The 22,214-nt window shown below is 43.1% G+C and overlaps 1 protein-coding gene across 1 annotated transcript in view; it reads right to left on the reverse strand.

Moving 5' to 3' along the window:
* LOC144799857 (sodium/glucose cotransporter 4-like) overlaps window positions 1-22,214 on the reverse strand; it is an 803,794-nt gene that overhangs the window by 626,353 nt on the left and 155,227 nt on the right. The window contains exon 4 of the mRNA XM_078671442.1: window positions 561-725. Within this exon, the coding sequence (XP_078527568.1) occupies window positions 561-725 (165 nt within the window). The remainder of the gene's footprint in view (window positions 1-560; window positions 726-22,214) is intronic.

Genomic DNA, 22,214 nt, shown 5'->3' on the forward strand with positions numbered 1-22,214 from the left:
AGTAAATGGATTTCTGGGGCCATACCTTTCACTTGTAAATTCAGCTGATTATTAAAGCTAGATTTACACACCCAAATCGATCCGTGAATTGACCCATAGTACTTTAGATACTGTGGGAATCAGTAAAAGGTAACCAAGTATGCCAGAGACTCAAATAACCAATGGTTGACTTATTTTGTCTTTTTGTAGCTTCGTTTATATGAAAGATAGAGCCTTCCATTTATCAAACACTAATTATCCAACTTTCTGCTCCTAAATTCAGGACCTGCACAAGGATTCATGTGCTGCAAGACAAACAACATTTTTTCACCCATGCCCCATGCATCAGTGGATTACTTGATGCATTTTGGTGCATTTTGTAGCCGAATGCTTGAAACACCCAAGATGGCCACCATGTATGGCTTTGATAAGGTATGGCGATATGTAAAATAAATTTGCAGTACTAAGAACAAATTCCTATACCTCAAAACTCATGTACACTTAATTTACTATTCAAACATGCCAAAGCAGAACCAGTAAGGATTTACTCAGGTAGTGCTAGCTCATTAAAGTATACATACAGATATCTTGGTGAATATGTAGAGAATGAGCGACATGATGGACATGTATATCCGGATCCTCTGTCCTCCAAAGCGTTTCCTCAGGTACTCCGGCAAAGTCACTGCTCCTGATGTGATATAGACAGGAACGAAGATCCACCCCAGGGCCACCAGAACCCATGAAGCCTAGCAGGAAACAAAACATGGGGCTGTCATCTCACATGCAAGCAACATAATTATCAATCCAACACTGAGATATTGACAGTGTCAGTCAGACATATTTCATCAGCATTTCACGATGGATAAATTAAAACCAAAATCATGACAATGAAAAATTGATATATGGCAAAGTACAAGGAAACCATTAATTTGACAGAGCAGAAGGGTCTTTCAATGTATTTGGGGTGCACACATGGGAGCGGGAGGGATCAGTATGCAATAATTTGATATGGAAAATCTAGGCGCTTGCAAAGACAATGATATCTGAAGCATATTTTGAGATGTTTGAGTAAACATATTGAAGACGAAGTTAGCCCCATTGTGTACGAATTTCTAAAGTTGTTTCCCACAATATTCATATATCTCTTCAATCAGCTGGATGGGGTGATTACAAGATTCTAGTGGCATAAGTAGGGGCACAGAGTGAGGTTCCGTGATTTCTGAACCCGTTTCATAAAGGTCATGGTTTCGTTAGGAATTTGATATTAGCGAACCGTAACCAGTTAGTACGGCAAGCATGAGTGTTTTCGTCACGTTACACCGATGGATTCACTATGTATTTAGAGTTTCGTTTTGAACCCTTGGGTTCCATTTTGTGTATGGCAGCCATTTTGTGGTTGCCCCACATAGGCCGATGACTACGGCCAAACGAGTCCCTAGCACACGTACACTTTAGCTGACTTCTGAATGACCCGAGCGAACTACCCTCTTGCCTAAAGCCAAACTTGTTAGACCAGTTCCTTTCCCAGTAGCTTATCGAGATTGAGAATCAAGGCACAGGAGATCATAATCCCCTTTATTGCACACAACTATGTCTTATCTTACTCACACCTGTCTCTGCTCCTTACTCCTCTGGCTGTTTACGATGGGGAGGTGCCCGATCGACCTGTCTGATGAAGAATGTTGAGTTCGACCAATGAGCAATCGTGGGCTGGGCAACTGAAAAGTGGGTTTTTCGTCATGCGATACCTCTGATTTGGACACATGTGATTGGACAGTTTGTAAATGTAAGGTATTTGTCTGGAATGTGATTTTTGGCATAAAAAGGATGGCTTGCTTTGTAAAATTCGAGCAGTCTCCTACGAATATACAGCCATTGTACTTCGTGGACCTCTGTTTCTGGTTGCAGCCAATAAATTCGATCTTTTACGTCACCAAGAAGATTCCGTGTCTCTGTGTTCGAAGACAGGTGATACCCGAAGACTTTGGGCGTGCCCCCTGACGCCGCTGGGTCTTAAATAACCCGGTTCTTCATTTGGCACCCAACGTGGGGCGACTTCAGCGGTACCGGTCCAAGCCTGAAGATCGTGAGAAGCTTCGTGTGGAAATTCTGGAGGAAGGCCTGCCACTTCATCGACCCCTGTATGTCGTTGTGGTCCGAAAGTCTTTGCTGCGAGGTTTCCCGCTTTCCGACGGCTACGAAAGACTGCTGCCCTGATTGTCGCCCTGTCTTGGAGCCTTTGATGACTTGTAGAGCGAGACGATAGATGGATCTTCTGGCGACGTCATCGATACTTCAGTTAAGTATGAGTGGAGCGTCTCCCAGTCCTTAGTTTTGTTTTTGGGTTTCCCTTCGGATCTTTGATTTGGAACTCGTGATCTTTGATTTGGAACTTGCAAGCTCCAAAGCCGAGGGACTTGTGTATTCACGAGACTATCGTATTCGATACTCCCTTGAAGTTTGAAGCTAGACTAGAGAGCCAAGACGCCTGGTCTTAGGAGACTTGGAAGAATATTTTGTTGTGGTCGTAATAGGGATTCCCGATTGGAGGATTCGTGTCCGGTTCGTCGGATTGGAACTCCAACCTATGAGCTCTATGTAAAACATGGCGTGGGCCCCATCACGTATAATGAAGTATGGATTAGGTACACAAGGAAGGACGGTGTCCTTAAATGGCCCCAATATGGTAGTTTTGACACTGACGTTTTAGATAATTTAGAAGTTAGACTTTTTAAGAAGAAAGCCCGGCCGGCGATGTTTGACTCTTTCCGCGAAAGGAAGCCAAACAGAAAGAAATTAAATTAGCGAAGAAAAATAAAAGAGAAAAGGGTATCTCGATAATGCAAGCTGCTATACAGTTTAGAGATAATGAAGAAGAACAAGCGAGTGAGCAGTTGCACAGGCAACGTACAATGGCGATTGATAAATGCTATCCAGTTTTGCCTCCTCTTCAGCAAGATGCGACGAAGGAACTTGAGAAAGATCCTTTGATGTCACATTCGTTGAATTCGCCACCCCCTTATGCGCAGACTGCTACAGCACCTCCGCCACCTCTAGTTGCGCAACCTCCGGTTGCTTTGCCTCTTGCTGTTGCACAACCGCCAGCTCCTCTTCAGTTGGCTCCTACCCCTCTGGCGCAACCTTCTCAAGGGCTGCCGACTTTGCTACCTGTTCCGCCTTTACTTCCTGCGACTTTTTTAGCCTGTTCTTGCTGCCTCCTCTGCTACTGCTCCTATGTTGACTTTTTCTCAGTCCGCTTTATCTTCTGCCCTGTCAACTTCCCCTTCTGTTCGACAGAGGATGACTGATACTGTCACTACTCTTTTGTCTCCTTTCTTTGGGTCATTTAGTACGACCCCCGCTTCAGAGCGTAAACAGTTGCGTAGTCAACTACCTGATTCCCAAGAGAGGGAAGTATTGGTTCATTTAGTGCATATATGGGTCACTCGTCCTTTAAGATATGATTTAGAGTCTGTTATGGATGTCTTCCGTCAATGGGAAGCGCCGAAGCAGAGATATGTTTTTGATAAAATGTGCACGTTCCTCTGTGAGGAATGGGAAGATGGTGATCTGGAACTAACTCCGCCCGAGTTGTCCAATGTGCAATCCGAGTTTGCGAAAGGCACGATTGTGGGTCACGAAGTTGAGAGAGCAGTAGCGACGCTGCTTTCGTTCAGGAATGAGTCTCCTTCTCGGTCGTTGTTTGAGCCTGATCCCTCTGTTAGGAGAAAGGTGCGGCAATATCCAATGAGAGAGGTTCCTCCGGTATGGAAGGAAGCAGTTCAGGCTGATGTAGGTCTTGGTATTATAGCTGCACCGGCTCATTTTCAACGTGTTTGGGTGCATGTTCCGTGGAAACGAGCTGAAGTCTTGGCCCTTAAGCAGACTTTGCCTGACCCCCGTAAAAATCCCGCAGGGTATTATAAGGAATTATCACAGACTGCAGACTTGTGCGTTATGAATCTAGCGGATATAGACATGTTATTTGGTAATGTGGTCCCACAGCCTTTATGGGGTTTGATTCGTCATACTGATCATGCGCTGGAGTTAGGTGACACATGGGTTAATATTAGTGCTGCGGATGGCCGACGAGTTGGTGGTGCTAAACCTGAGCCTTTAGTTGCAGAACTTCCTGGTAAGATCATTACTTACATGAAAACTTTGATGCCTGCTATGCGAGTAAATTGGGACAAATTGTCTGCGTGTAAGCAGAAGAAAGATGAAACAGTATCTGATTTCTTCACTAGGTTTGAAGAAACGTTCATTGACCACAGTGGTCAAGACATGAGTACCGAGGGTGGTCAACGATTGTTTGTTGATAAGTTCGTGCATAATTTACTTCCCGAATTATGTACCAAGTTAAAGGATTCAGAGAGTTCTTGGGCTGTTTCCTCGTCAGCACAGATATTGGCTACTGCACAGTAATACGAGAATAGGGATAAGGATGAGAAGGATAGAAGACTAAAGATTTGAAGACGAAGGTTCTTTTACAGCAAGCGTACCCGCCTCGTAATAACCAACGTGATTATCAACAACCTCAGCAGTTTCAGCGAAACTCGCAAAGGTTTGAGCCTTCTCAGCCACGTTTTCCTGTAGGCCCTAATCTATGTGCATATTGCAAAGAAGAGGGTCATTTTAAAAATAATTGCCCTGTTTTGTTACAACGTATGAATGGTGCTTCTGGCACAAGAGGTCGGGGTGTTCCACAAGCTTCTAGAGGTAGGGGACATGGAGGTTTCCCCCAGAACGCGCGTTCCTTCCTTCAGCAGAATTCAATTAATTGTTTTGATCAGCAGAATAATGCGTCTGATAGGACGACTCAGTACTATGCGGACGACTACTATGTCGAAGGTGAGAATATGGATGGTAATGATTGCTAGGACAGCCATGGACAAAGAGAGGGAGTTGTTTCAGTTCCAGTAGATCAGAGTGGACCTCAGGTTGAAGTGATTACATCAGGTGTGTTAGAGCCTTTTCTGTTGGATACTGGTGCTACGAAGAGTTCTATTATGCACTTTAGACTCCCTGGCGCACCTTTGTCTGCCTTAACAAACGTTTCAGTAGGTTTTTCTGACGCCCCAGTTAGAAACCAGATTTCTAATCCTTTGTCTCTTTCTGTTGGCCCTTGTGAATTTGAAGCACCCCTTATTCTGACAACAGGTTGTGGCGAAAACTTGTTGGGATTGGATCTGTTGAAAAGATTGGATGCAACATTGTATTGTTCTCCTTCGGGAGTACAACTTACATTGGGTAAGAAGGTGGTCTCTCCGATGTATTTGTCGAGGGATCAACTTCCGACAGAATTGTCTTCTCTTCCTGATACTATTTGGGCTACTGGTCCTAATGATGTGGGTCTTTTAGAAATACCACCATATGTTGTGACACTGAAAACAAACGTTAAAATGCCACGCATTCCTCAATATAGGATTTCTAGTGATGGTGAAAGGGCGTTGCTAGCGATTATTCATGATTTAATTGAGAAAGATGTAATTGAAGAAACGAGAGGTAATGTTTGCAACAGCCCTGTTTTGCCTGTCTTGAAACGCACTGACTCTTTTCAGCCACCTGTTTACAGGTTTGTGATCGATCTTCGCGAGGTGAATAAGATTGTAGTTCCACAATTTCCTGTTGTTCCAGATATCACAGCCTTATTGACCATGATTCCAGTGTCTGCCACGTGGTTTTCGGTGATTGATTTGAAGAATGCTTTCTTCAGTATCCCGATTGCCGAGGAGAGTAGGGATATCTTTGGCTTCTCTTTAGGAGGCCGAAGCTTCCGGTTTAAGAGAGCTTCTCAAGGCTATTGCGAAAGCCCTTCCATCTATAGTCAGGCTTTAAAAACACAGCTTGATACGATTGCTTTACCGGACGGCGCTGCTCTTCTCCAGTACGTTGACGATTTGTTAGTCGCTGCCGACACTGAGTAGATTTGTAGGGAAGCTACCTTGTCATTGTTGCGTCATTTTTCTGACTTCCATCACAAGGTGTCTCTTTCGAAGTTGCAGTATTGTCGACAAGAAGTGACCTACTTAGGTCATCTCTTATCGAAGGAGGGAAGAAGATTTACCCCAGAACGAATTCAAGCGATTGCGAACATGAATGTGCCAATTACACAGAGAGAAGTGCGTGCTTTCTTGGGTATCACATCGTATTGCAGACAATGGATACCGAATTTTTCTTTGCTGGCCAAACCTCTGGTGGCATTGACTTGTAAAGATACACCGAACCCCCTCCCGTGGTCTGACGACTGTCAGAAAAGTTTTTCTGAATTACGCGATGCACTGTATTCGGCTCCTGTGTTGGGTACTCCTGACTACAGTAAGCCTTTTACGCTTTATGTCCACGAGAGAGAGGGATGCGCGTTGTCAGTGTTGACGCAATCTTTTGGGGACAAGCAACGTCCATGTGCGTATTTCTCGTCGACCTTGGATCCGGTAGCTAGAGCGTTGCCGAGTTGTTTGAGGGCCACAGCGGCAGCAGCTGTTTCTATCCGACAGTCTGCTGGCTTGGTGATGAATAATACGTTGATTGTAATGGTGCCACATGCAGTGGATACTCTGTTAAACAGGACTAAGACACAGCACTTAACTAGTGCTCGATTGTCAGGTTATGAGTTGACACTCTTAGCGAGTCATGTGCACATAAAGAGATGCAATACGTTGAATTCAGCTACGTTGCTACCAATTTCAGTAGAGACAGATGTTTCTGAACAGCATGATTGTTTTCTCAGGACAGAAGAGGAAACGAAAGGGAGAATAGATCTTACGGACACTCCTCTTGTGAAGTGTGATGGTACCTTATGGGTGGATGGTTCATGCTTCAAGCTCCCAAATGGTGACACGACTGCGGCATATGCTGTTACGACTTTGCATACGATTGTTGAAGCTGCACGTATCCCACATAATTCAGCTCAAGCAGCCGAGTTGATTGCACTTACGAGAGCGTGTGTGTTATCGAAAGGAAAGAGAGTGACCATATACACCGACAGTCAGTATGCGTTTGGTGTGGCTCATAGTTTTGGACGCTTGTGGAAGGAACGTGCGTTCCTCACGTCTCATGGAACGAAGATTCAGAATGGTCAGTTGGTGAATGAGCTTCTTGAGTCACTCACCTTGCCGTTGCAAGTTGCGATTGTGAAATGCAGCGCAAACAAGAAGGTTACCAATGACGTTGATCGCGGTAATGCATTTGTCGATGGAGTCGCAAAAGATGTGGCGAGGGATGTGATGAGTCGAATATATGTTGCAGGTCCTGCAAGATGGATTGGTGATGTTGGAATGTGTGAGGATACGATAGAAAGTGTGAAGTCTATTCAAGCTGAAGCTACAGAGAAAGAGTTGAGTGTGTGGAGAGAGAGTATGGGTAAATTGGATGCAAATGGTTGCTGGGTTGAGTTGTCAGAGCATCAGCGATGGTTGTTACCCGATGCGTACGTGCTTGCAGTGGTTACGATGGCGCATGGAATGGCTCATATCAGTGTGAAAGGGATTTGTAAGTTGTTGGCTCCAGTATGGCAGAATGCTGGAATTCCTAAATGTGCAGAGAATGTGGTCAAGAATTGTATGGTCTGCCTGATGTACAATCCTGGTAAGGGAACCCCGACTCCAGCTGGTCGTTTTGCGCCTCCGACGTACCCGTTTGAGGTTTTACAATTAGATTTCATTCACATGGAGAGATGCAACAACCTGAAATACGTACTTGTGGTTGTTTGTGCCTTTTTGAGATGGGTAGAAGCATATCCCCTAAAAGATAACACTGCCTTTTCCACAGCTAGAGCCCTTATTAAGGAGTTCTTCCCTAGGTTTGGTTTGCCGAGAATGGTCTGGAGTGACAATGGGAGTGAATTTGTGGGTTAAGTGATGAAGAGAGTGTGCGAAGGATTAGGTATCCGACAAAAGTTCCACGCTGCAAATCACCCACAATCAGCTGGACTAGTAGAGTGCTATAATGGCACTCTTAAGTTAAAACTTGCCAAGATACAGGCGAGCTCTGGTCTTAAGTGGCCTGACGCGTTGCCATTAGCACTTCTGTCAACTAGGATGACTGTACATTCTCGAGTGGGACTTAGTCCCTATGAAATAATTTTTGGTCGCCCGGCAAACATATGGGGAGTGCCGAGGCCGGCGAAATTCAGCGAGATTGAAAACCCTGTATTGCTTGACTATCTGTATGATTTGACGGCTAAATTGCGTGTCTTACACCAACAGGTTCATGATACACTGCCTCAGGCTTCTGAAGATCCAGGACATGCCATCGATCCTGGTACCTGGGTTCTAATCAAGAATTTTCAGCGGACAAAGAACGATCAGCCTCGCTGGACTGGCCCCTACTTGGTACTCTTATCAACGCGATCTGCAATGCGAGTGCAAGGAAAAAAGAACTGGATCCACGGCGTACACTGTAAGAGGGTCCCTTTGCCTCTGCCGTACGATCGGTGGGTCCAGGAGGGCATTCCTGATTCGGAAACTGACACTGTGCCACGTTTTCTACCTTTTAGCGATGCACGTTTAATTGGGACAAGTTCTGAGCGAGAAAGCGACGATCTTCTGCAAGAAGCTGTGCCACCGTCAACTCGACTGGACACTACTGAGCCTGAACCCTTATTTCGCGACCAGACATTACCTGATAAAGGCCGTTATAATTTGCGACCAAGAGTCAGGGGACAAATAAAATAAAATTTTCCTTTTTGCTATCTTTGAAATTCAGCTCTCCCATCTGAGAAACTGTTTTGACCGATTTTTGTTTTTCGAACCGCCATCCGGGTTCAGCTGTAAGGTCGCGGTGTCAAGTCTTGGGAGTGCAAGCCGAAGACACAAGGTCGACAGTTCTGGTTGGTCCTAAGGCGTTCCCTGGACTGACAGGCGCATTCCTTAGCACGGAACACCCAACAGTCGCGAACAGCACGGTTAGAGGATGGAGTTTTTCAAGATGGAGAGACCTGTTCAGGAAATAAGTTTTAAAAACAAAATGTGTCAAACAATGAGTAGGAAATGTTTTTTAATATTATGTCTTTTCATGTTACTTAGTTTGATGATGTTTTTAATGGTATATATTATATTCTCTTTTCAAGTGACGTTTGCACCCACTTCACAACCCACACCTTCTTCTACTGTTTCTTCGCATTCTTTTCATCCTCTGCCTGAACATGAATCCATTAGAAGATTGGAATTCATTAATAACTCCTTTGTTCAGCTTCTGCACCAACACCAACTAGTAGTGAACAAGACTAACTGTTGGGTGTGTGGCCTTATGCATCATACTACTGAAAAGGGCATTCCTTATCTGGTCCTGCCATTCAGCTACAATGAATCTGTGTGGGCATACAGAACGATGTTCATCTATGCTCGTGAAATTTACCCCCTACGCTCTGTGAAGGATAATCCAAAGAATAGTGCTCTAGTTAAGGGAATAGTCGATATGATTAGAGGAGTTAGCTCCTATGAGACAATCCCTAGCGATGAGACACTAGCGTATATTGGATGGAACGTTACTGGATATGGAGCTAGTCTGAGTGAGAACCAGCAAGCGAAAAGATCCTCTCCGATTTGGATCGTACCCCATCAGGGTCATCTTTGTCTGCAAGGTAATGGCAAGAATCCGAGAGCTCAGTTAGGGAAGAGTGTTTGCACGGAGACGTATGTTTTTGCGTCCCAGACTTCCCCACCGTTTCTAGCAGCTAAGGGTACCTATTTTGTCTGTTACGATAAAGCGTACACATCGTTGCCCCCTGATTTCTCGGGCACATGTTTTGTCTCGTTCCTGTTGCCTCCTACCTTGCCTCGATTGACCTGTCTGATTAAGAATGTTGAGTTCATGCAATCGTGGGCTGGGCAACTGAAAAGTGGGTTTTTCCATCATGCGATACCTCCGATTTGGACACATGTGATTGGACAGTTTGTAAATGTAAGGTATTTGTCTGGAATGTGATTTTTGGCATAAAAAGGATGGCTTGCTTTGTAAAATTCGATTCGATTACAGCCATTGAACTTCGTGGACCTCTGTTTCTGGTTGCAGCCAATAAATTCGATCTTTGACGTCACCAAGAAGATTTCGTGTCTCTGTGTTCGAAGACAGGTGATACCCGAAGACTTTGGGCGTGTCCCCTGACGCCGCTGGGTCTTAAATAACCCGGTTCTTCAAGAGTTGGACTGGCTCAATTGAAGTTGGATGTAATGTTGGGTCGCGTGATTATTTTTAGTTGTAAAATACAAATTGGCTCTAGGCTAGAGGTGTGAGGATCCATTAGTGGGTGTGCTATCATGCTGGGCAGAGTTAGAGAAAGAGATTAGATGTTTTTGCTAATGAAATAAAATCAACAAAATCAAAAAACGTGGTTCACATTTTTTAGCTATCTGATTCACTAATAGGGCCACCTTTAATTTGGTGTCTGGACCTTTTTTTTCTCGGCCCTGTACTCAAATACTGTGCAACTGTTCTTGTGATTGCAAAGGATGGACTAATTGTCACCAGTAAGGGTAGGCAAAAGCCATAACAAGGTGTAAACTGTAAAATGTTCACAACTTGCACTGTGCTTATGAAGGCTGCAGAAATCAGGATGTGCAGATAGTGGTCTCACAGACTACTGAATATACTCCCCAATTTTGCATTTAAATGTGCCACTGTTGGAGGTATTGTACCTGTAATATCTGATCTGTAGTGCATCCTTGTGTCCATTTTTGTCTCTTATATGCTAAAACCCCCCTCCACCAAAATAACAAGAAAAAACACAATTGACAGCTACTTGTGTTCTGGTTGTTCATGCTGTTCCTGCATTCTTGCACTATTATTTTTTGCCACGAACTGCAGCGCAAATATGCATCATGACGAAATGCGTATTTTCATTTCTCAAGTGTAACCCCATATTTCTGAAACGAAACAAGGTAGGTCTGCATAACTTACATTTCGTCAGAGCCTTGAAGTGCATTGCAAATTCCTTAATGCTTCTTTCTGAGATGCCCTTGTCATCTTATCGGTGCAAGGAGTGAAGAAAGTCTTGCTCCCACCACTGTTAAATTTTCTTTTTTGGAAGATTTTTTGTAAGCACTTTCCTGGTCTCACATCTAATGTTATAGTATAAGCGAGTTGACAAGGTTCTGTGGGGATACCTGTCTGATCCATGGAGGTGCAGAGGGCCAGCAATCATAAAGCAGATGGCATTTAATCAATGTTTCTGTGCAGAAGACTTTGCCAGGTCCGTGGTCTTCTCTTCTCCGCTCTCCCCAAGCCCATGCCACAGCCATCTTCATCCGCCAGAGGTACTTAGACGTAGTCCTGGTACAAATGCTGGCTCTCTATTTCTCTAATGTTGTAGTGCAGCCCCCTCTTTTGGACAACACATTTTAAATAGAAACCTCTTATGGGTAGTCCACCTTGGGACTGCACTTCCAGGTGGGCTACCCAGTGCAGCATTTTCTTATCTTAGGTGACTATAATCTTCACTTAGAGGACTCGCAGGATAGGGATGCTGTCCATCTTATGGATATCATGGAAAGCATAGGATACACCCAACATGTAACTGGTGATACACATTCAGCAGCTCACCTGCTGGATGGGGTATTCTCAAATAATGATTCCCTCGAGAACCTAACTGCTCTCCTGCTGGTGTGGTCTGACCATAAAACAGTAGTGTTCACTCGTTGCCCCCAGCTGTCATGACCTAGTAGTGGGAAGGAAGTTAACCACAAACCACACGATTATGCAGAAGCCCTGGAAAGATGTCTAGCCCAGAAATTCCCGTCTTTTAGCAATGACCCAATGGTGGCTGCTAGTGCCAATGGGCCCGATTCACAGAACTAACTTAAGAAAAAATCCTAAACTTACTACCATTTTGGTATTCACAGAAGGCACTTACTCATTTTGGTATTCACAGAAGGCACTTACTCATTTCGGTATTCACAGAAGTTAGGAGTTCTAACTTTAGGGCTCCTAAATGCCTTCTGTGAATACCGAAAGTCTTAAAGTTAGGATTTTACTCAGTTTAGAAGTCCTAAAGTTAGGAGTCCTAACTTTACAACTCCTAAATTGAGAAAAATCCTAACTTTAAGTCTTAAAGTTAGGATTTTTCTCAGTTTAGGAGTCCTAAAGTTAGGAGTCCTAACTTTACTACTCCTAAACTAATAAAAATCCTAACTTTAAGACTTTCGGTATTCACAGAAGGCATTTAGGAGTCCTAGAGTTAGGAGTCCTAACTTTACTACTCCTAAACTGAGAAAAATCCTAACTTTAAGACTTTCGGTATTCACAGAAGGCATTTAGAAGTCCTAAAGTAAAGCCTCGTAATTTCTGTGAATACCGAAATGAGTAAGTGCCTTCTGTGAATACCAAAATGAGTAAGTTCCTTCTGTGAATACCAAAATGGTAGAAAGTTTAGGATTTTGTCTTAAGTTAGTTCTGTGAATCGGGCCCTTTGAGCAAAAGGTTCATGGTTCAATAGATCATTTAGGGCCAGATGTAGGTGGCCAAATACAGATCGCTAACGCTGAAATTCGCAGAATTTCAGCGTTTTCAATCGGTATTTGGCTGAGAGCAATGTAGGTGAGTTTAAACCTACTAGCAAAATAAAGAATCGCAAAATTTGCGATTCCTTATTTTGCTTTGCATTTAAGGAATCGGTAATTGCGATTCCTTAAATGGAATGTAGGTAGCACAAAAGAAAGTGCACTTTAAGCTTAAGGAATTGCTAATTACCACCAACTTCAAGTTGGTGGTAATTAGCGATTTCCTGTGAAAAAGCACGTGTTCATGCCCTTAGGGCATGTATGTGCGCCACATGTGCACACATGCACATTTCAGGAGCGCAACAGGGTGTCCTTTTGACACCCTGGCACCCTTGAAATAGCTCCCGCTATTTGCGATTCTTTAATACGAATCACAAATAGTGAATATCTTCCCATTCATTCCTATGAGCCCATAGGAATGAATGGGTATGTATTCCTTATTAATGAATCTCAATTTGTGATTCGTTATTAAGGAATTTTAAGGAATCGCTAATATTATAGCGATTCCTACCTACATTCAATTTAGTGAGTCCTTAATAGCGATTCGGTAAAAATCGATATTAAGGACTCGCTAAATTGAATTTACTTACATCTGGCCCCAAGTTCCTAAAAAACATCTAAATCGAAGATCTAAACACTCTGAACTGTGGTTTTCAGAAACTTAAAATACAAAACCAAGAATGCCACCGATTAGAGAGGAAATGGAGACTCCATTATGGCACCAGTGATAAGGAAGCTTACAAACAGTCCTTGACAACTTATAAAGAGCTAATTCGTAAGGAAAAAACTTGCTTTTACACAATGTCCATAGAAGCATCATCAAACTCCTCCAAAGAACTGTTTGCTACAGTGAGAAAGTTACCCCAACCCCAGAGGTTATAAACACTAACGTGAGTCAAGTGTTCTGTAGTTTCTTAGCCACTTTCTTTCAGGACAAGATTAAGGCAGTATTCAGCAGTTTCGCAAGGGCACCTTTATTAGGCCCAGTTCCCTCCCAGTGCCCGCAGGTCAAACATGATATCCACTATAATACTCAAGAGATAGTAACTGAATCTGTCAATACCCCCACTTTATCATGCTTCTCACATTTGACTCACTCAAGTTAAAAATGTGCTTCTTCTCACAAAATCCGGTTCCCCCTTGATCCGGTTCCTCCTAAGATCTTTCTAGGATCTTTGCTGCACAACTTCTACCTATTTTCAATTAAATGTTTGTTTCGGGCATCTTTCCCATTAAGTGAAAGTTAGCATCAACTCTCCCACTTTAAAAAACAAAATGCAAATTTGGACAATATAGACCAGAACAGCTATCATCCTATCTCTAGGCTTCCTCTACCTGCAAAAATGGTGGAGAAAGCTATGAATATAGAAATATCAGACTATGGTGAGAAGCTTTGATATCTTGGCCCTACTCAGTATGGGTTTAGGAAACATCACAGCACAGTACTGGCTCTGATTACAGCATCAGAACAGGTTAGGCAGACAGTTGGTGCAGGGGGAAATGTTTGGTGCTGTTTGATCTTTCTGCAGTGTTTGATGCCATTAATCATAAACAACTGATGGCTTGTCTTGATGCAATAGGCATGAAGGTAATGAAGACAGAGCTTTGCTTGCGCACATTGCTATGTTAGCATAAGCATATTCGAAGTTTAAACGCCATTTTGCCACTTTTCAGCTTTTGCACTCAACACTACAAGTAACTGTTGTTGTAAGTTAAACTGCTTGATTCACTTTGCATGAGAACAGTTTGTTTTTCACATTCCTAGACTTACACCATGACCTTAGTCTGTACACTGAGTGCAGAAATCTTCAAGGTCATAATAACAATGTATGCAGTTATTCAGGTTGATCGGCCCACGCTCTAGACACAACATGCACACAGCTGCAACCAACTGAAATTCTAGTGCCTTTAATATTACACTGCATGCATGATTTGGGCACTTGGAGAAAAACCTTTCCAGAGACAGAGCTTTGCTGATCCTGTGATGTGATTCACCTCTGCTGATCTTGGAGGTATTGAGTTCCCCATTGAGGCCTAAGAGTCCTTCTATTATTATAAAACCTAGTTCGTAGCAGGGGAGGGTGGTTCACAAGGTACTATACGACCTGTTTCCACTATCATTGTAACATGATTTCTCACTTTGTGTTTTATGGAATTATAACAATGCTGATTGTTTTATTTCTAATCATATGCCTGCTTATGTTAGCAACAAAACAGCATCTTAGAGCACGTCGTTAAAAAAAGCATTTTAAACTTTTCCATGTCTCTGATTACTCACATTGTGGACTGGTATGAGAATAAAAACGAAAGAGTGTTCTTGATTCCCATCATTCCTGACAGTACCCTAAGTCACTTGTTCTGGGTTGTCTTATCATTGGTAGCTTCTCTATAGGACGGAGAGCTAATGAGACACTGATGCTAGTCGGATAGGGGTTCTGGGTACTGAGGTGAGTTATTTGGTACACCACAGTTCACTGAGGTCCTGGTTTCCTGTGCATAGTACTGTGCATGAGCAGATTCCCCGCAACAGTGACAAGCTTGGATATCTTGGCAATACTCAGTATGGGTTTAGGAAATATCACAGCACAGAACTGGCTCTGATTACAGCATCAGAACAGGTTAGGCAGACAGTTGGTGCAGGGGGAAATATTTGGTGATGTTTGATCTTTCTGCAGCGTTTGATGCCATTAATCATAAACAACTGATGGATTGTCTTGATGCAATAGGCATAAAGGGGAGAGCGCTGGAAACGCTCAAGTCATTCTTGATGGATCGCAAACAATTTGTTGCATTAGCCGATTTTAAACCGTCCACCTTTACACTCCCTTATGGTGTTCTCCGGGCTTATCGCTTCGTAGTCCGATCAGGGGTCGGTGTAGAGAAGACAGGGTTTAGCTTGCACACATTGCTATGTTAGCATAAATGTATTAGAAGTTTAAACGCCATTTTGCCACTTTGCAGCTTTTGCACACGACACTACATGTAACTGTTGTTGTATGTTAAACTGATTGATTCTCTTCGCATGAGAACAGTTTGTTTTTCACATCCCTAGACTTACACAACTACCTTAGTCTGTACACTGAGTGCAGAATTCTTCAAGGTCATAATAACAATGTATGCAGTTATTCAGGTTGATCGGCCTAGGCTCTAGACACAACACGTACACAACTGCAACCAACTGAAATTCTAGTGCCTTTATTATTGCAATTCCTGATGGTGCAGTGAGCAAGGGACTCATGTCTCAGCATACCCTGCCACTCCTATAGTGGCCAAAACGATTCAGAAAAGGGGGTGGTGATGGATAGAGCATCTGAGTTAAACAGAACACTCATACCCAGTCAAAAGATCAGGGCTTGATCCATCACCGTTTTTTAGCTCACTGCACCATCCCAGCTCAGAACCTGGCTATATGCAAATTAGTCTGACCCTGGCCCAGTGCATCATGGGAACAGGGCAGACCAAACTACCAAGCCAATTCTTTACTGGAAAGGAAACAAGCTTCCGGGGACCGGTTTCTGGCATTGCAGCCGTCTTCGGCCCGGCTTGCTTGAATCCTGATGGTGCAGTGAGCAAGGGACTCATGTCTGAGCATACCCTGCCACTCCTATAGTGGCCAAAACGATTCAGAAAAGGGTGTGGTGATGGACAGAGCATCTGAGTTAAACAGAACACTAATACCCAGTCAAAAGATCAGGGCTTGACCCATCACCGCTTTTTAGCTCACTGCACCATCCCAGCTCAGAACCTGGCTATATGCAAATTAGTCTGACCCTGGCCCAGTGCATCATGGGAACAGGGCAGACCAAACTACCAAGCCAATATTTTACTGGAAAGGAAACAAGCTTCCGGGGACCGGTTTCTGGCATTGCAGCCGTCTTTGGCCCGGCTTGCTTGAATCCTGATGGTGCAGTGAGCAAGGGACTCATGTCTGAGCATACCCTGCCACTCCTATAGTGGCCAAAACGATTCAGAAAAGGGGGTGGTGATGGACAGAGCATCTGAGTTAAACAGAACACTCATACCCAGTCAAAAGATCAGGGCTTGATCCATCACCGTTTTTTAGCTCACTGCACCATCCCAGCTCAGAACCTGGCTATATGCAAATTAGTCTGACCCTGGCCCAGTGCATCATGGGAACAGGGCAGACCAAACTACCAAGCCAATTCTTTACTGGAAAGGAAACAAGCTTCCGGGGACCGTTTTCTGGCATTGCAGCCGTCTTCGGCCCGGCTTGCTTGAATCCTGATGGTTATTATTGCAAAGCATGCATGATTTGGGCACTTGGAGAAAAACCTTTCCAGAGACAGAGAGCTTTGCTGATCCTGTGATCAGATTTACTTCTGCGGATCATGGAGGTATGGGGTTCCCAATTTAAGCCTAAGAGACCTTCTATTATCATAAAACCTATTTCCTAGCAGGGGAGGGTGGTTCGCAAGGTACTATAAGACCTGGTTCCACTATCATTGTAACATGATTTCTCCCTTTGTGTTTTATGGAATTGTAAAAATGCTGATTAATTTATTTCTAATCAGATGCCTGCTCATGTTAGCCAACATACTGCATCTTAGAGCATGTCATTAAAAACATTTTAAACTTTACCGTGTCTCTGATTACTCACATTGTGGACTGGCATGAGAATAAAAATGAAAGAGTAATCTTGATTCCCACCATTCCTGAGAGTACCCTAAGTCGCTTGTTCTGGGTTGTCTAATCATTGGTAGCTTCGCTATAGGACGGAGAGCTAATGAGACACTGATGCTAGTCGGATAGGGGTTCTGGGTACTGAGGTGAGTTTTTTGGTACACCACAATTCACTGAGGTCCTGGTTTCCTGTGCATAGTTCTGGGCATGAGCAGAATCACCGCAACAGTGAGAAGCTTGGATATCTTGGCCCTACTCAGTATGGGTTTAGGAAACATCACAGCACAGAACTGGCTCTGATTACAGGATCAGAACAGGTTAGGCAGACAGCGGGTGCAGGGGGAAATGTTTGGTGATGTTTGATCTTTTTGCAATGTTTGATGCCATTAATCATAAACAACTGATGGATTGTCTTGATGCAATAGGCATGAAGGGGAGAGCGCTGGCATTGCTCAAGTCATTCTTCATGGATCGCGAACAATTTGTTGCACTAGCCGATTTTAAACTGTCCACCTTTACACTCCCTTATGGTGTTCTCCAGGGCTCATCGCTGGGACCGACCCTTTTTAATATCTATGTCACCCCTCCGGCACAACTGATTCAATCCTTGGGTTTCTCAGCAATTTTCAGCGCTCAGATTGTGCAAAATACTCCTGCTCACTTGCTGTTGAGTATCCCAAAAACAGTACAAAAGAGGGTGGTGATCGACGGAGCATCTGAACCAATCAAACACTCACACCCAGTCAACAGATCTGGGTTTAATCCATCACCGTTCTTTAGTCCACTCTGCCACCCCAGTTCAGACATGGCCATATGCAAATCAGTCCGACCCTGTGCCTCATGGGAACAATCCAGCCCGAACTGCCAAGCCATGCCTTCCCTGGACCGGAAACAAGCTTCCTAGGACCGGTTTCTGGCATTTTAGCCGTCTTCAGCCAGGCTTGCTTGAATCCAGTGGCAAAGTGAGCAAGGGACTCACGTCTGAGCACGGCTCTTTGCATTGCCTTTAAAGCGATACACTGTACAGGTCCAAGCTTATTGAAAGGCGATTTTCAATGTTATGTTCCTACTCTGACGCTGAGGTCTACTTCTACTTACAACCTTGTGGTTCCTAAGTATAAAAAGCCGACTGGGGTGACAGAAATGTTCTATTAAGGACCACCAGACCTTTGAACTCTCTGCTTTTGGAATTAAAAAGGGAAACCCAATTGCTGGCTTTTAGAAAAGCATAAACAAACTTGGCCATTCAATCTCTGATCTTACGGGTCAGCTTCTGTGACCGTTTGCTCCATGAGCTAGAGCCTAGATGCCTTTGGGTAGTAGCTGCACTTTATAAATACCTTTTTCATTTGATTTCATTAATTTCATTTTATTTCACTTCCGTGGCAGGAGAGCTCGGACTCCACCATCTTGAAAGAGCTATGATCTTGGAGGCTTGCCCTTACGCACATTTTTACGGGTGGGGAGGTACCAAACAGGATGGCAGCAGTAAGACATGAAGGCTTCTCCGGCTGAAGTGCACAACAGAGCCATCATTGAGTTGTCTTTTAGCCTCCAGGTGCTTTTCAGAACTCTGAGATCCTTTCCACAGTTTGGGGTGTTTTTTCCTATTTCATCCTTTATTGGGCAGTTGATGGTGAACCTAACACAGCCTCTGAGGCATGTTCATTTTTAAGAAGTACAGTGGAGTTTTTCTTATTAAAGGTATATAATTCTTAGGTAGTCTACTGTTACAACTGTATGGTAATGATAGAATAGCAAACCCAGCTGTAAAGTGGATAAAATAAAGTTTGATGTACCATCTGCTGCCTCTGACTCCATGATGTTGGTTAAACACTAATACTTAATCAAATGTCTGGCTTCTTAGTACAAGCTTCTATTTGCAAAAATTAAAATAGAAGTGGTCAAAATTTTAATGTGTGCAGATCGAAAGGTCTACATTATATATACAGTCTATCTCAATAAGATACACATTATAGATGATTTAAATATGTGAATATAGTTACAATTAAATTCTGCAGGCTACAGACAATTTGAAATAACCAAAATAAAGTTAACTCAAATTTAATAATAGTTTATAGGGAAAGGAGGACTTTTTTTCTGGAATCTCGGTAATCCTACCACAGCCTGTCAAGTGATATTGTTTTTTATATCCATTTTTTTATACAAAACAAAGTATACAGTCAAATATGCAGAAAACATGTGAAACAGTGATCACATGCAAACTTCACCTTCACTTGTTCTGTAATTGGCAAAGTTGTATTACTATTCCATTATATTCTTTCTGAGGCTATCACTCCAACAGACATACCTGGGACTCACATTATGATGTAGCGCACCACCATTACTAATGGAGTAAACTTTTTATACAAAATTTTCACTAATCATGGTGAAATTACAAGTACCGGATCGCAAATTACGAAGGGCCATTCCAGCTGTACAATTCACACCTAAAACGGGATGATGTTAAGCATCTGCCCACTCTAGGCCTTCAAGTTGGAGAAATAATAGAATAATAGGCTGCTCTTCCATGGACCTCTAATGATTTATGTAATTAATGTGACCCGATGCCCAAAGACCTTCCAAATATCAAGTTGGCTAACATAAGTACTATATTCCGAGAGATTGTTAACAAAGGACTGGACACACCAACAAACTTTATACTTTTCCAATTTCTTACTATTTAGTGCAAGCATTAGCAATATATGGAAAATTCCAGGCATCTCAACTTGGCACCACCGCCAGTTAGTTTGGGAAATTGTAAAAATATCAGTGCTTTTGTCAAGCTGTATGTTTTTCATGATATGGACTTTTAAGCCCACGTTGATGACCACATCATGACTGCCCACAAGCAAATGAGCTGATTGGCAGTAGAAGGGATTTACAATTCTCAGATACCTATGGTCTGTAAATGCTATTAGTGGGCATTTAGCACTCATTGTACCAGCAAATATATGTAGCCTTTTGAAACATGTCTCAGGCCTGTCATTCCTATAGTACAGTTTTAAACTCCCATTTTGACCAGGCAAACTAAACCTTTTGTTAAGCCTATACCTTCCTCTTTTATACTTATTAGTCACCCCTAAGGTAGGCATAAAATGCTCAAGGGACAGGGTGCATTGTATTTAAAAAGTAGGATATGTATGCATAGGCTTTACATGTCCTGGCAGTGAAAAACACTTAAATTAGTTTTTCACTCTTGCAAGGCCTATTTCCTCATTGCTTAACACAGGGTTACTTCATTACATTTACTAAGTGCAAACTTTGGATTAAGAATAGGTAGCAATATACTTTTTATGCGCAAAAGGATCATAATTTTAAATCATTTTTAATGATGAACTTGGACTTTAAATTACATTCTGAAAATACCACTTTAAGAAAGTCTAGCCATTTGTGCTTTCTGTCAGTGTCCTGGGTCACATGACTGTGAATGCTCCTAATGTGATTTGTGCTTTGATTCCAGACAGTAACACTGTTAGAAATTGGGCTTCTGCTTGGCAGAGGTATGCAACCTGTCCAAGCAGGAACCACAATCCTAATCACGGTAAGTTAACAAAAACAGCCTACATTAACCTGTGCTCACTCACTGGTAGCTTGGTACGGAGCAGCCCAGCTTAACTTAATGGGCAATGTGTAAAGTATTTGTGCAACACTTTAAACAGGAAAACAGTGCAAACACCACACCTGGTTAGAAAATTAGAGCTTGATTTAATGAATAAAGTAAGAACAAAACTTTTACAAATCTCATATGTAGAACAAGAATGTAGAATTGTTAATGGTTAAATGAGAATATAGTGCTTAAAAGTTAAAAGGTCCAACCAAGGCTATCTAGTCATGCTAGACTGGGACAAATCTGAAAGTTCAGGCTGACCGTGATTGAGGGCAGGACAGATACAGAAACCAGCCTTGGTCTACTGAAAGGTACCTTAGATGTGTTATCAACAGGGCAGAGTTGTGGGAAGCAAAATGAGATGAGTTGTTTGTCAAAGCACAGTACTGTTGAAGTGTCGTTGTTGAGCTGAATAAATTGAGGATGTGTTGTGTGGGTACCGAAGGATGTGGACAATGGGTAAGGACCTGGGAGAGATGTGCCATGGTGTCAGCGATGCAATGCGATGGCTTTGCTCCTTGTGGCAACAGGAATGCGTTGTCATCAAGGGAGATGTGCCGGTTCTGATCGGTGCAACATTGTCGATGTGTGGATTCCGTCAATTGCAGCACTTACTACCCACTTCCAAGGGCCATGGGCTGGATTGGTACCACTTGGCAGAGCAAGACTTATAGCAAGCAAAGTCCTGGTGCTGTTGCAGGTTGATAAAAAGTATTTGATGTCCATGAGACTGAGAACAGGGGGTGTTTCAAGTAAGATAGGTCCAGTACTTCCTCAGTAGGGCAGAGGGTAGGAGGCACCAGGGCAGCACAACAGAAAAGCAGTTAATACAGAGCAGCAGACCCATATGGCGGTAGTCCTCATAGCAGCACATCAGTTCTTTTTCTTGGCAGAGTTCTTCACAGGTCCAGGAGTGTACTGAAGTGGTAGGATGAGAGACCCAGTACATATATTATTATTAATATGATCAGAGAACTTATAATGAGCACAGCTACGTGTCCCAGTGCAGGGCTGGAGCAGGCAAGAGTAAAAAAATGATCTGCTTAGCTAATTAAAAAAGCCAGGTTTTTAGAACTATGCGGAATGTCGAGATGGATGTCAAATCTCTCAAGGAAGCTGGCAGGGGATTCCACAGACGTTACCCTAAGTAAGAAAAAGATCAGCCTTTCTTGTGAGCCAGAAGGATTTTTGTTACAACAAACTGAGTCTGCGGAGAGGTTCTCCAGGAGCAGGAAGGATGGAAAAGGTGGACCGAGTCCAGAAGATATTTAGGAGCAGTTCCAGATTTGACCCATAACATGTAGCATAATGTTTTGAACTTGTCACGGTAAGGCACAGTCATCCATTGCAGTTCACGAAGAAGGCTGGAAACCGAAGAAAATATCCAGGTGTTCCTTTGAAGTGAGGTATGAAGCCTTTTGTGTGGAGACAAGCCACAGCATATTCAGGTATAAGTGTGAGCTCCACTCTCTCATCCTACCCAGGAA

The sequence above is a fragment of the Lissotriton helveticus genome, chromosome 1_2, assembly GCF_964261635.1.
Source record: "Lissotriton helveticus chromosome 1_2, aLisHel1.1, whole genome shotgun sequence".
NCBI lineage: Eukaryota > Metazoa > Chordata > Amphibia > Caudata > Salamandridae > Lissotriton > Lissotriton helveticus.